A 16286-nucleotide genomic window follows, 5' to 3' on the forward strand; every position below is an offset into this window, starting at 1 on the left:
CTCAAGATTCTCCACATCCTTTTTGAATTGTGGAGCCCAAAACTGGACGCATTACTCCAGCTGCGGCCTCACCGAGGCCGAGTACAATGGGAGAATGACGTCCTGGGATTTGCTTGAGAAGCATCTGTGGATGCAAGCCAGCATTTTGCTCGCTTTACTAGCCACAGCATCACATTGAAGGCTCATGTTCATCTTGTGGTCAGTCATGACCCCCAAGTCCCTTTCATCCATAATGCTAGCCAGCATAGCAATGCCAGGCTTATAAGGATACTGCACGTTTTTCCTCCCAAGGTGGAGAACTTTGCATTTTTCAGTGTTAAACACCATCAGGTTCTCATCCACCCATTTCATGAGCCTGTCCAGGTCAGCCTGGATCACCCTCCTATCCTCAGGTGTGGATGCTTTACCCCAAAGTTTGGTATCATCGGTGAACTTGGCCAGTCTGCTTCTGACTCCAATGTCCACATCATTAATGAAGATGTTGAACAATATAGGCCCAAAGACAGAGCCCTAAAAAGTGCCCTTCTTCCCTATGGATTCCAAAGTCCTTCTTCCCAATGGATCCCTTCTTCCCTATGGATCCCAAATCTACGAACTGCCCTTCTTCCCTACGGACCCCAAAGCAAAGGAGTATATAGGAATCTCTTCATTCTCTGCAAAAAGTTTTTCATTCTGTGTCCTTTTCGTTATAAGAGAAAAAAATATTTCAGGACTGCCCACCCATATAACCATAATACTACCAAAATGCTGGCACCTCAGGAGTCAAATGCAACAGCTGTTTGTGCTCAATGCTCTCAGTCAGCAGTTTGAGAGGTAAACAGGGTCATCATGCATAACCAAAACCACTGAAGGTTTTCAGTAAGCAAAGTAGTTTTCAATATGGAGTTTCACAAAGCACTGGTGTTAACATTTTATCATAAAGGAAAATGCTTTGGATCTTTTAGTGATACCAGCTCTATTAGCATATATCTACACTGGAAAATAATTCTTAACTCAGGTTCACTAATTAAAGTTAGCTAATGCTACTTAAAATAGCAAAACACCATTTTAACTTGGGCTAGCAACTTTGACTGCAGAGGTGCCAGGGGTGATAGGACTGAACTCAAGCTCAAGTTAAAATGCGTGTTCCTCTTCACTGTTATTTTAACCTAAGCAAGCTAAGCCAGGTTAGCTGTTCTGAATTTAAAACACATATGTCTTTTTTTCCCCTAAGTAGAAGCACCTTTACATGAATAATGAGTCAGGCAAAATAAATCAGGCAAAATAAAAATTCTGGTTCTGGATACGAATCTGAATAGATGGAAATTGAAGTCCAAGATGTTATTATAGTATAAACTACAAAGTACTAAGAGTATCATCTTTAGTACAACTCAGGCTGAGCCACATGGTTTTGTATAAAATCCCTGAAAAAAATTTGAGAGAGATTTAGTCAAGACTGTTAAAAAAAATAATAATGGAAATGCCTATACCACCTCAGGATGAAGTTTCCAGAACCACCATGGAATCTGGGCTTCTTTCCCCTTGGGTGTTTTATGAAAATCTCCCCTTTAAAATAATGTCAAAAAGGAATTAGGATTAAAATTGTGAGCAGCCTGTCCATAGCCCTCAGTGTTTCCAACAGCAGTGACAGGTTTTCATTCCCATGAGTTTGCATAAACAAAAAAGCAAACATATGTTAGTCTTTGATTAGTTTACTCTGTTGTACATTATCTTGCAGAAGTTTCATATGAGCACATGCCTGCTAGTACCTGGCCCAAACATATTACTGAATAGATACTAGCTCTCTGCTTGAATGTCTGAGGTGGACTCGTTGACTTCAGTGCTGTGTCTCTTCATCTGCTGACCATTTGCTGGATCTCTTGCATAGATTGCTGTTGAAGACTGTGAATACTTTAATACATTTTTCATTTATGCTTGAGTGCATCTCCTGATTAATGGTTATTTTGGCTGAATTCAATTGTTATTCCTAAATGAAGGCAACAAAATTCAATTTGCTAAGTTCTTTTTCATTTGGGAAGCATTAAGATTCTGGCTGCTGGTGGGAAACAAAACCCCTCCTTAATATCCTTCAGTCAGTTAATGGACTTTAAGAACAGTCTAAACTCTGTAATAAAGCTACCGACTGTATGGATTTTAGTAGGAAATATGGAACTAATATCAAGCCTAGCTGTTTACCATCTTGTGACCAGAAGGTCCTCCCATGGCATTTGTAATCTATAAAATAAGCTCTCCTGAGTTCTCATTTCATGTCTATCATTTTTGTTTGATATTACAGTTGATAGTGGACATGAATTTGGAGATAAATCAGTAACAGTGATATGGTTAGACAAACCCAATAACCAACATCTTTCAAATTCCTTTGATTTTTTATCTAAATAGTGCCTTTCATTCCAAAGGATTCCAAAGCATTTACACATTAAATAAAATACTGAGCTGACAGCATTTGTCCTCTTTTTCCCCAGCTGGGATGACAGAATGAAAGATGGGCAAAAATACTATAAACAAAATGATTGAGATTTTGATTAAAAGATCATGATGTGTGTGTGTGTGTGTGTGTGTGTGTGTGTGTTGTCACTGATGGCAAGAATTACAGATGTCCATATTAGCAAACTGTACCAGGATGTGGGACACACATACACACACACACACTCATATATGCTAATACAGTTCACTTATACAGACACCTGTATGTCTTGCCTTTACTGAAATATATATACACGCACACACACACACATACACACCCCATATCTAAATCATAACCTCAATCTTTCTGTTTAAAGCATTCTTTACAGTTTGCTGATCTAGACACCTGTATGTCTTGCCTTCACTGGATGCATCTATACATGTGCCTTACTGCAAAGTAAACTAATTAACTCTGCAGTAAAGTATTACCATCTACATGTGCGCCAGTATTAGGGCTCAATAAATTAAGTCCGCCAGAAGATAGTAATTGTCAGGGACAGTACTATCTTACAGTGGAGCACTTATGTGTGCTGAGACATACATGTAGATGGTGACAAGAGCCATACTTTAGCACTCTCATGCCCCAGCCAGCCCCTCTCTTGCCCAACACCACCACCTGGAGCCTGGGCCTGACCCCCCAATTTCCCCTGCCAGCCCAGAGCTGCTCTGCCCTGGCTCAAAGTGCTGTGGTCCTTGGGTGCACATCTTGATAGTATGCCTAGGAGCAGTTGACTCTGGTGTGAACTGTGCCGGAATTTATTGCTCCACCATTGCACATGTAGATGCACCCACTGAGTATCATTAGTGTTGCCAAAAATAAAATCTTAGAGATATCCTAGATCCAAACTAAATTTTGATGAATGTGTTGATCCTCTTCAACACAGTTTTCATTTATTTGAACAAATGTTTTTAGTTAAGATCTGCATTCCCATTAAAGTCATTCTGGGATCAACATTTTTTCATGTCTTTAGCGACCTGCATCCACATTTCTCTTTATGTTGCTGTCCTGTTCCCTTACTTGTAACCAAATGCAGTTTGTTCAAATGTGCAACATGGAAGTGCTTCTTTTGCTAACTTTCATGATTTTCATAATTTCCTGGAATTCAATACATCTGAACACCAGGAACATAGACAAAATAAATGTAAGACAGGAACAAGAGTCTTTTGTTTTAAATTGGCCTGTAAGGGAAATGAAGTCCCTTGAATGGATCATAGGATCATAGCAAAGTATGGCTAGAAACAACTTCACAAGATCATCTAGTCAAGCCCCCTGCTTGAGTCAGGATAATGACTGAATAAATAAGGTCAACACTTTCTACTGCCGGTGCTGGCAACATAGGGCCCCACCCCAGCCCATGGAGTCACTGGATTCAGCCTGAGGCACTGGAGGGTTTTGCCTGTGCTCATGCTCATGGGCGTGCTGGGGCCATGCAGTGAGAAGCTTCCAGCTGCACCTGTGTCACTGCCGCTTCTCCCCACCTTCCCAACTCCAGTCCAATGCAGGATCGGCATGTCGGTGGTGTCAGAGGGCTTTTCCCACCCCTGCACCAGGGCCTGCCATTTAGGAGTTGTGCCCATGCCACCGTCACATCTTCCAGCCCCTTTCTCCCCTGCTACGGCCTGGGTGTAGCCAGCTTCCAGTTTGTGGGGAACTGTGCATGGGCTGGACTTCTGCAAACTGTATCCATACTACCATGCTTCCCCTCCCTTCTCCCAACCCTCCACGATGCAAGTGCAGCCTCTAGCAGGGCGGTGGAGGGAGTGGTGACAGTGCGGATACAGTTTACAGACACCTGTCCCAGGACAGCTCCCCATAGACTGGTAGCAGTGTCACACCACAGTCAGGGGAGCAGGAGGCTGCAAGAAGCTGCAGCAACAGTGCAGGCGCAGCACCCAACTGCCTGAGCCCTGAATGAACACAGAGAATGTCCCCCATCACTGACCCACCAACTGGCTGTTCCAGTCCACAGCCTGAAAAAAACAGGAACTGTTATTGTTGCAGTTCTAGGGAACAAATAGGGACTTGTTCTGATTGCATATGGGACCATATAAAGACAATTGTATTGCCTACATAAGCTATGCTAGTTAACCAGAAAAGTAGTCATGGAAATTATAAATCAGAGATGAAAAGGACATTTTAGTTCTTCTGGGTCCCTGGCAGATATTAAAAAGGCACAATTGGAATCTGATGCACAACATGGCAAGACATGCAGTGTTTGGCATGGGACATAAAATTCCTCAAATCCCCATCCCAGGAGTTATTTCTATGGTCAGGCACTTTTTTCCCCCTTATTTTCATTTGTCTGAATTATTCCCTATTATGAATCAAGAAGTAAGAAGAAAAAAGTAGATGTCTAACAAATTAAGAAAATGTTTTAAAGTAAAGTGGAAATTAATTCCAGTGCAAATCTTTGAAATTGTCTGGCTAACTATCCAAATTGTGCTTACAGGCTGGCAGTTCAATGTGTAATTGCTAAGGTTTGAGACAAAAAAAGAGCAGATTGTTTGAGACTTCAATTTGTGCTTCCAAAATAAATTTGGCAGACCATGTCTATTCAGTGAAGCACTTAAATGTGTGAAGAAAGTAACACAAGGCAAAGGAGGAGAAGAGGAAGGGGGAGGGAACTGATAGTACTGTAGCTGCCTTGCTCTAACTACTTGTATACACATTTTTTCTTTACAATAAATTAGTGTTGGGTATTTGACCAGTCAACTAAAGTTCAGTCAATTGCCTGGTCAAATATGTATCAGAAAATGGAAAAAAAAAATGCCAACTGGTCCAATTAACACACAGAAAGGTACATTTTCCCCCATTAAGAAATGTGTCAAAAAACAACAAAAAATCATATTTCTGTCTAGAAAATGATTTAAAAAAATAGGGATTTTTTGCAAAATTGCTATAATCCTTGACCAGTCAAGAAATATGCAGTCAACTGACCATTCAATTGATGATATTAGACTTGTCAATTGACCAGCTTGCCAACCGTACAGTAAATGAAAGCTATCTCATAGTAGCTTAGCCCCAGTGACAAATGGTAAGACAGAAACGGTTAACTTCAGGGTAAGAGCAAGCACATAAGCAACAACCACAGCACAGATGACCCACCTGTAAATCCCACTTTGCAATAACTTATTTATAAGCCCATTCTCTCTGTCCTACTGACATCAGTGGGACAGTATCTTAGTATCATAGTACTTAGGGTCGGAAGGGACCTAAACAGATCATCAGGTCCGACCCCCTGCCCCAGGCAGCAATGAGTGTCAGGGTCATATCACCCCAGCCAAATATCCGTCTAGCCTCCTCTTGAAGACCCCCAAGGTAGGAGAGAGTATCACCTCACTTGGGAGCCCATTCCAGAGCCTGGCAGCCCTAACTGTAAAGTAATGTCTCCTGATGTCCATCCTGAACCTTCTCTCTAACAATTTGTGGCCATTATTCTTAGTAACCCCAGGTGGTGCCTGGGGGAACAGAGCCTCCCCCAATTCCTGCTGGTGCCCCCTGGTGAGTTTGTAAACTGTCACCAAATCCCCTCTCAGCCTTCTCTTGTGGAGGCCGAACAGGTCCAGGCCCTTTAGCCTTTCTTCGTAGGGCTTGCCCCACTGCCCCTTGACCATGTGAGTGGTCCTCCTCTGGACCCTATCAATGCTAGCCACATCCCTCTTGAAGTGCGGCGCCCAGAACTGGACGCAGTACTCCAAATGTGGCCTGACCAATGCCACGTAGAGGGGAAGGATCACGTCCTTGGACCTGCTTGTGATGCATCTGTAGATACACGACAAGGTGCTGTTAGTCTTACTGACCACTTCCTTGCATTGGCAGCTCACGTTCATCCTGAAGTCAACAATGACTCCAAGATCCCTTTCTGCCACTGTGTTGACAAGAAGGGTGTTCCCCAGCCTATAGGTGTGTTGCTGTTCCTTCTCTCTAGATGCAGCACCTTGCACTGTTGCAAGTGGTAGAATTAATTCACCAGTGGCTACACATTTTACTGAATAATTCACCAGTGCCTACACATTTTACTGAATAAACATGGATATGCTTAAATGTTTTGCTGAACTGGACATGCTTAAATGCTTTGCTGAACTGGAAAATACCTCCATTAAGGACCTAGACACATGGGACATTTGTGACAAAAGAATGCATATTAACATAACATATATCACAAAAATATTTTGTTGACACTAAAAGATTACAGTTTATATCACCCATTGTTGCTGCTTTCTGTTAAGCATCCCAGCACTCACTATACAATGTAGTACACTAGCTGAGAAGTAACACACACTTACCTGACACATCCAGAAATGTCTGAGCACGTCCAGTTCCTGCACTGCTAACAGCCATGCATTCATAGTAACCCTCATCAGACAAAGTGACTTTGGCAAGTTCCCAATTCACAACAGAGGATTCTCTGGGGAAAAAAATAAAGAACTTCTGTAATTGCTTGAAAGAACTGAGGAAATAGACATGAAAGGGCCTAGTCCGCTACTAACTGAAAAGTAGGACTCTTAATAAGGCTAACAGATATTTCTCGGAGAAAAAGCAGATGCACTAGTTTTCAATATGGATGTTGTTTATTCAAGGACCTATTTTAAAAAAGAACAAACAAATTGATCATGTTTTTCTGAGCCTTAATATGTATGGATTCTTGCAGGAGACATCAACACAAACATTTGAAAAAATAAAACCTGAAGGGTAACAAAAATGGCTGTCTTAGTTGTCTCTCACCCAACTGGCCCTGACTGGTCTGATTTAAGTGAAAGAAAGTATGAATGTGCACATCTTTATTATCTGCTTTTACTTATTACACTTCTAAGCTTCTCATTATTGCCAATATGCGGCCAATACTGGAACCAGTACAGGGCTGCATCAAGATTGTAACAGGGTCCCGACTGAAACCCTGTTACTTGAGAGATCTGGCAGCTGGAGGTGATTATGCCTAGTGGGGGAGGAGATGCCCCACGCCCGCTGAGAGCCAATGGGACGTGGCGCCTAGGGATATGAGGACGAGGATGTCTGGGGAAGGGTGCCTTCAGGCACTACCAGGGAACAGAGGAGCCGCTAAGGACCCTCACTAAGGAGGATCTGGAGGAGGGTCCCATGACTCAAGGGGCCAACACAGGCCAAGAGACTCTGGAATCCAGGACCTCCAGCCCATCCTCTCTACATACCATGAGCACATGGCAGCAGTGGTGAGTCCAAGGAGAACGGGGCCACAGTGCAAGGAGAAGCCGAGGCTTCACACAGGCATGCGGCAAAGCAACTTGGGAGCCAAAGGGGGTAGAGGTCCCCCACCCAGTCCCTGAAGCCCCAAACTTGAGAAGAGGGGGAAGTTGGAACAGAGAGCCATGGACCAAACCGTGGACAAACCCCCGGATCTGCACACTGGCACAGAGTGCGGCAGGAGAGACTGAGTGTCGCCTGTAACAAGCGGCTAACGAGATAATGAGCAGTGGGGAGTCGAGACGCTCCTCCTTACTTAATGTTTCAATTAAGTTGGCAGGGATTCCCTTCGGAGCATGGGGCTGATCCCAGGGACGCCTCTGACAAGCTGCTGCCTCCCACCAAGTTACTTGTAAGAGGTAAAGAAATAAAGCACCTGAATTGTAATTTTGACCAAGTGTGGTCTTTCTGCGGGTACTAATCATGGTGACATCTCTTTCCTGTCCATTTCTTTAATAAGATCAAAGTCGTGGCAGACGAGAAGCAGGGGATTAAGCAGTACCTCACGCGGACACGCTAACAAACTGGTGCATTGGCCGGGAACGTGGAGGGCATGACGGATGCCATGGACATGCAGGCACCCACAGACTGGCAGCAAGCACATAACCTCACATTAAGACTCCTGCAGGGTCAGCAGGCTCAGCTGGAAGAGATGGTGAGGATGCGGACCCAAGAGACAGAAGCAAGGACCCAACTGTTTGCACGCCAACAAGATTTCTGTGAAAAGTCTGAAGCGCAGCATATGTCCCTGATAAGAGAAGGGGGTGGCTCTGGACTGCCTCAGATGTCAATGGAGGATGATGTAGAAGCCCACCTAGAAGTGTTTGAGCGGGCCACAAAATGGGACCTGGGAAGCTGGGCGGCCAAGTTGGGGCCTCTCCTTATTGGGCCAGCCCAGGCCGCCTACCACGCCCTCAGTAGGGTGGAGGCATGGGATTATTAGAAGGTGAAGGCGGTGATGTTATATCATCTGGAAATTTCACCAGAGACATACCAGCACAAATTCCGGGCCAAGAAGGGACCCAAGGGGGGACGGTCTCAGTTGCTGGCACAGGCTCTCCAAGACCCAGCCGAGCAATGGTTATGGCCGGAAGTGCACACCACCCAAGAGATAGTGGATATGATACTCCTGAAACAATTTCTGACAGACCTCACAGGTAACTCCCAGAGATGGGTCCGGTGCCACCAACCAAAGCGATGGAAGAGGTGCTTCACCTAGCTGCAGATTACACCACAGCCAAAGGGGAAGGGTTGGAGCTCAAGAAGAAGCGAGCCGGAGGCCCCACCCTCGCCCCTCAACAGATCACCACTGCACCTCCTAGATGGGGAAAGGCCATATGAAGGGAGGGACGTGCAGGGAGCTACCAGGAAGTGATCTGTTACCAATGTGGTGAGAAGGGCCATATATCCCGGTTTTGCCACCCCACGGCTCCTGTCCCTTGGCTGAAACGCACGATGAGAAGATGGATTGCAGTTTTGGATGTCACCGAGGTCCAGGCCAGAAGAGCAAGCCCGTGGTAGAGGTTCGTATAGGTGACACAATCATACCAGCAGTGGTGGATACGGGCTCCTCCCAATCAATGGTACGCAGCGATTTGCTGCCCCAGCATCTAGGTAGCACTGGAACTCTGGTCTCCATGATATGCATGTATGGTGTGGTCTACACACACACAAACAAAGGTGGAACTCTTGGTGTTAGGGTGAACAGAAGAGATCCCAGTGGGGCTATCTGAAACATTATCCTGTCCTATGCTGCTGGGTCTGGATTGGCCACATCTGAAAGAGGTCATTCGCCAGCTAATGACTGATGTACCCAAGGGAGATGAAAAGAGGCCCCAGACCCTCTGCTTCGGGGACCCGGAAGAAAGCCTGAATATCGATCAGATGATAGGAGAAGGAGACTTCCCCCAAGAACAACGCCAGGAGCCCTTGTTCAAAAACCTTTGGAAATCCCAGCTTGAGGAACACGAGGGAGCAGGTTGAGCAGACCCGAGACCCCCCCCCGGACACTGCGTTATGAGGTAAGGAGTGGCCTGCTCTACAAGGTAGAAGACCTGGAGGAGGGAGGAGAGAGAGCCCAAATCCTGGTATCTCGGAGATATTGGGAGGGCTTACTACGTGTCGCCCACACCCTGCCCATGGGGGGACACCTCAGAAGAGACAAGACGGAGGCCAGGCTTAAACACAAGGTCTTCTGGCCTGGCATATACAAGATGACAGAGAAATTTTGTGTGGAGTGTCTGGAATGCCAGAAGACAGGCAGGGCAAAACCAGCTAGGGCCCCCTTGATACCCATAGCCCTCATTGAATGACCATTCAACCGTATTGCCTTGGACATAGCCAGGCCTTTCCCACATAGTAGGGCAGGATACCAATTTATCTTTGTAATCATTGATCATGCCACTCGGTTCCCCAAAGCCATACCACTGAGGTTCGTGACGGCACCAGCTATAGTAACGGCATTACTACAGTGAATTGCCTGGGTGGGGACACCCTGGGAAATCTTGACAGACCAAAGGAAAAATTTTATGTCTAAGATTTTAAAGGGGGTCTGTCCGGTGCTGAAAATTGAACTACGCACCTCGGTATATCATCCCCAGATGGACGGCCTGGTGGAATGGCTCAACCATACTCTTAAGGGAATGCTCAGGGCATGTATACAGGGGGATTCTTGGCCGTGGAATGCCATGCTACCCCTGTTACTCTTCGCTATAAGGGAAGCCCCCCAGGCCTCAACTGGGTACGCCCTGTTCGAATTAATTCATGGGCACAGCCCTCAAGGATTATTAGACCTAATATGTAAAGAATGGACGCAAGCTGGGACTGACCCGTCCCAACCCCAGGTGGTGGGGGAGTTCCGAGTGCAACTGCAGAAAGTGCAAGAAATAGCGCAGAGGAACCTTAGTCAATGCCAAGAGAAGCAGAAACAACAGTATGACACCTGATCTACTGAAAGAGCGCTTCAGATAGGGGACTGGGTGTTGGTATTGCTCCCTGACAATACCCACAAGCTCATGGCCCAGTGGCAAGGGCCCTTTCGCATGACACAACGCAGGGGCCCGTAAATTACAGGATCTTACGAACAATGCTGACACGAAGAAAGCAAATCTACCACATCAATCTACTGTGGAAATGGCATCAGGGGGACGGGTGGTTCATCCCCAACTTCTCAGAAAAAGCGGCCCTGATGACGGAGTTGATGAAGGGGCACTGCAACCCAGTCTCATGGAACCCAGAGGCCCTCCAGGCCTTTGACCAACTGAAAGAGGCCTTATGTCAGCGCCCAGTCCTGTATACACCAGACTTTCAGAAAACCTTCTTTTTTGCAAACAGATGCCTTGGCAGTAGCACTGGAAGCAGTACTATTCCAAAAAGAGCAGGGAGCCGAAAGACCAGTGGCTTTTGCTAGTAGAAAGCTTAAACCCACTGAGATCCATTATTTCACCATAGAGAGGGAATGTCTAGCAATATGGTGGGGTGTAGAACTCTTCCAATATTACCTGTTGGGCAGGGAGTTTGTGCTTATCACGGACCACGTGCCTCTGCGATGGTTAAGAAAGGCTAGATTGAATAACGCCAGGCTCGTGAGATGGTCCCTGGCTCTACAACCCTTTTGTTTTGCAGTGGAACACCGAGCAGGATGCAGGAACAGGAATGTAGATTTTCTATCCCACCCAGGAGATGTCCCTAGCAAGGACACAATACCCATCGAAGAAGACATGCCGGAAGGTCAGGTACCAAGCTAGGATCTTCTAACTCAAGCAAGAGTTGCTAAAGAGAGATTCTTGTCTCCTTTCTTTTGTTTTGGGGTCAGTTCCTTCCCCCCTTTCTGTTCTCCCCCTTTTTTTAATTCCGCCCACTCTCACCCTTTTCCGGGCGTGGAACAGAACCCTAAGGTTTGGAACCACACCGATCTGCTTAACCCCCCCCACAATGGGGGAGGGAACCAAGTAACTGGAGGGGGAGGTGTGTAATAGGGTCCCGACTAAAACCCTGTTACTTAAAAGATCTGGCAGCTGGAGGTGATTATGGCCTGGCAGAGGAGGAGACACCCCACGCCCACTGAGAGCCAATGGGACTCAGCACCTAGGGATATGAGGAGGATGATGTCTGGGGAAGGGTGCCTTCAGGCACCACCAGAGAAGAGAGAAGCCACTAAGGACCCTCACTAAGGAGGATCTGGAGGAGGGTCCCATGACGCAAGGGGCCAACACAGGCCAAGAGACTCTGGAATCCAGGACCTGCAGCCCATCCTCGCTACATACCATGAGCACACGGCAGCAGTGGTGAGTCCAAGGAGAACGGGGCCACAGTGCAAGGAGAAGCCGAGGCTTCACACAGGGACGTGGCGAAGCAACTTGGAAGCCAAAGGGGGGTAGCGGTCCCCCACCCAGTCCCTGCAGAAACAGGGCCCAACACCCCAAACTTGAGAAGAGGGGGAAGTTGGAACAGAGACCTGTGGACCGGACCGCAGACAAACACCCGGATCTGCACACCGGCACAGAGTGCAGCAGGAGAGACTGAGTGTCGCCTGTAACAAGCCGCTAACGAGATAATTAGCAGTGGGGAGTCAAGACGCTCCTCCTTACTTACTGTTTCAATTAAGTTGGCAGGGATCCCCTTCAGAGCACGGGGCTGATCCCATGGACGCCTCTGACAAGCTGCTGCCTCCTGCCGGGTTACTTCTAAGAGGTAGAGTAATAAAGGACCTGGATTGTAATTTTGACCAAGTGTGGTCTTTCTGTGGGTACTAATCATGGTGACATCTCTTTCCTCCCTATTTCTTTAATCAGATCAAAGTCATGGCAGGAGAGAACCAGGGGTTTAAGCAGTACCTCACGCAGACACGCTGACAGAGATAAAAGCTCTGAGGTTCAGAGAGTGAGCATGCAGGTTGCACTGTCCCACAGAAGGAGCTGAACTATTCCCACTGCATGTGGTGCTTAGCTCCAGAGTGATCACCAGCATTGGAGGGATGGAGCTTCAGGCTGCCTCTCCACTCTTCTCAATGCAGGAACTGCACTGGTCCCAGCACCCATTCAGGGGAAGCACACAGGCTGTATCTGTATCTAGTCTGTGTCTACCCTCATCTGCCATCTCAATATGCCATACTAGGACCAAGAAGAGTAACTAAAATTTTGTACTTTGCCTCTTGGCTCATCAATCAGGCACTAAAGCAAATGGGGTAGTAAGTGTATATATAGCAATGCAGAAAAGAATAAACTGTGGAGGTGTGATTAAGTAGAAACTGCAGATGAGTAAAATAATCAAATGGGAAGGGAAGGAGATACCTGGCTTTTGCCTATAAAACATACCACAAGTAAAGTTGCTAGGTTTTAGTGCTATATTTTTTCAATGTATAATACTACCCAAAAAAGGGTGCAGGGAGGAGGATTAATACTACTGAAATATAACTGCAAAGAACATTCCTGTGTGCTTCTTAAATTGTGAAATAATGTTAAGATTCAGGTGCTACATTTTTCACAGTGCAAACATTGGAATACAACTAAACAAACTAACGGTCCTTCTACTGTATTCGAACACTGACTGTGGTCTGTTACTATGGTATATAAACATATCTGATAAAGACTAGACGAACGATAAAGCCTTTGGCAAACACCTTATGTAATATGGGAAAGCAGTGTTTCTATTGTTTTCCCTTTCTCATCTGCCCAAAGTCCCTCAACCTCTTCAGAATGCTTTAGGAAGAAGACCATAAACAAAACAGGTTTACGTTAATTTGGGGGTCCACGTTAAAGCTCAGTATATCAGCACCACGATGCAGCAGAATCTGTTTTCTATAAAATGTTAGGCCATGGATAACAACATACTGATTGTAAATAGCTCTCTTTATTCCCTTCTACCCCAGGCTCAGTGCAAACTCACACATCAGGGCTGCTGTTCCCAGGCATTCAACAATGCATTGCTAGCAACAGAAACAGCAGTAACTGCCAGCACCAAAGAGATAATAAAAATATTTACCTAAGAGATGCTAATGCCTTTCCTAACTAAAAAGTAAAATACTCTTGTTCCACGAGGAAAGAATGCTTAAAACTGATGTTACACAATCCTCTTTTTTTGCTTCCAATTTTATTGTATACCTTAAGTACCCTATGGTAAGGGTAAACAAAAAAAAGTCGGTGCGTTGAGAACAAAAAGTTTTAAAATAATAGTAACATGTGATTGCAGACATCTGCTCTATATTTGGGATCCAATCCTGAGAAATACTGAGTACACACCTGCCTGTGCAACTTCTACATTAGCTGTGGTTGCTTAATACCTTTCAATATGAAGCCCAATCTTTGCCTAAATTATTTTAATTCATTATACTGTACATTTTACTTAACATATTTTTCAAAGGGCTCCTCTAAACCAGCATTTCTCAACCCATGGGTCACGACCCAAAAGTGGGTTGCAAGAATATATGAAAGGGTCACAAACAAACTTTAAAAATGGATCAACAAACTTTAAAAATGGATTCTCCTTTAAAGGAGAAAAATGTGGAAAGCTGTGGCTTTTCCCTTGCAGGCTGTCAGAGTTCCAGCCTGCAAGGGACTACTTGGGGCTGCTTGGAGCCCTGCATGCCCCCCACACACCCCACCCTGTCCCACACACACACCCCACACACTGCAGGGCTGGGGCCTACAGGTAAGGGGCACTGGGTTGGGACTGGCCACCAATGTTTACAAATGGGTGCTGGTACAAAAAAACTTGAGAACCACTGGTCCAGACATTCAAGTAAACATGTGATAGGACTGGATACCTGGTCCCTACAATCACACCTCCTGCCATGCCACAAGTGCCTGGCAGGAGGCATGATTGTGGGATCCAGCATCAGATCCTATCATGCCTTCCTGCCACTATCCCAAACTCCCCATGAGCAGGCAAGTAAAAAGCTCCTGCAGCTGTGAGTTCTGTAGCTGGCAGGATTCACAGCTGTGGAAGCATCCCACGATTGCCAGGACCAAAAGTCTACAACTGCAGACTCTTGATCCTCATGGCAACCCACAGTGGCTAGAACTGAGTCCTGCAGCTGTGGGATTCTTGGTCACAGCAACCAAGGAGTGCCATCAGGACTGGAGGTCCACAGCTGCACAGGAAACATGCAAAGCAAACATGGACATAATTGCAGCAGTACAAGAGATGCATACAACTGATGCAGTTATGCTCCCCTGTTCCTGTCTCCAACCACAACATGGCCCTACAACAGTCTTTGGCTGTACTGGTGAAGTATATGCTTACAGAGCTGATAATGAACATGTCTAGGATGACCAAATGTAAATAACACCTCATAAAAAGGGATTGTAGAATTTTATGCTTTCAACAGTGTATGGGGAGGAAGTTAAGAATGTATTCACTTTGGTATTCAATTAATAAGGCATACTTTGGCTGTTAACATTGCCATTGCACTTAGAGGCTGTGGAATACCACTAAGGATATGTCTAGACTTCAAAATTACTATACCCAGCCATGTCACCTTTAAAAATGCTGTATGGTAGCATTTGAACTTCTGCCCAAAGTCAAAGCAAGGCAACTTCATTCAGAGTAACTGGCATCAACTCTCAGCATTGCTAGTTACTCTTGGCACTGCACAAATACAATTACTCCTCTTCTAATCCAGGCTGTTGTATTTGCAGGGCCACGTGGTATGTTTTGAAGGCACAGTGCTAAGTGTAGTAAGTCTGCAGTGCAGACATGGCCTGCAGTGGATAGGCAACATCACTTTATTCAAGCAGGTACCAGAAGCTGCTTGCATCTTGCACAGAAGAACTATGCCCAATAGCCTGACTTCATTATAGAACTTCTTAACATTCCTCCTCCTGCCCCTTCATCCAAATCTCAACACTAACATATATATGCTTCAGAATTATTCTGACTAGAATGCATTCAAATTTCACTACTTGAGTCATGAACATCAGTGGCTATAATGTACCTAGCTTTTACTAAACAGGTTGCATTCTTTGTTGCCAAAGCTGTATATTTCCATATCAGTTTTCATGTTCTTTGTCAATACTATTTCGTATTTCTTTCTATACTGTACAGGAGAAATTGTCAAGGTCACAACTGACACTTATATGCTCAACTCCCATTGACTTACACCTAAGAGTTAGGTGTCTAATTATCATTTTAGCTTCCTATGTCAGATCAAAGCAGTAATTTTGGCAAATATCCAAACTTCTAAATGCATTTTTAATCCAATTCTCCAATTGTTCTGGTTTGTCTCTCTTTGCTCTATTCTTCCTTAACTAATAATTGTGATGTTACACATGCCCTACAAAGAAAATGTATTTCTGTCTATATGTCAGTGTTTCTCAGAGATGCGTAGACATTATGAGCATCATTTACAGACTTGAAACTGTTGTACAAAGAAATTAAGTGATTTGCCAAGGGACTCGTAGCAAGATTGCACACTATATATATATATAGTGAGAAGATTAGTTTGAATCAATGAGCACATTGAAAAGTTTGTTGCAGTTTTAAAGATGTCCCAAATCCAGCAATATTCCCTAAATGAAAAATGAAGAATATAAGCAGTGCCAGAATGAAGTGTGTGTGTGTGTGTGTGTGTGTGTGTGTGTGTGTATGTGTGTGGGTGTGTGTG

The 16286-nt window shown here is 45.2% G+C and overlaps 1 protein-coding gene across 2 annotated transcripts in view; it reads right to left on the reverse strand.

Moving 5' to 3' along the window:
• HMCN1 (hemicentin 1) overlaps positions 1-16286 on the reverse strand; it is a 451483-nt gene that overhangs the window by 285157 nt on the left and 150040 nt on the right. For both annotated transcript variants that reach the window (XM_019501224.1, XM_019501215.1), the window contains exon 10: positions 6751-6872. In XM_019501224.1, the coding sequence (XP_019356769.1) occupies positions 6751-6872 (122 nt within the window). The remainder of the gene's footprint in view (positions 1-6750; positions 6873-16286) is intronic.

The sequence above is a fragment of the Gavialis gangeticus genome, unplaced genomic scaffold, assembly GCF_001723915.1.
Source record: "Gavialis gangeticus isolate Ggan-Ray unplaced genomic scaffold, GavGan_comp1, whole genome shotgun sequence".
Lineage (NCBI taxonomy): Eukaryota > Metazoa > Chordata > Crocodylia > Gavialidae > Gavialis > Gavialis gangeticus.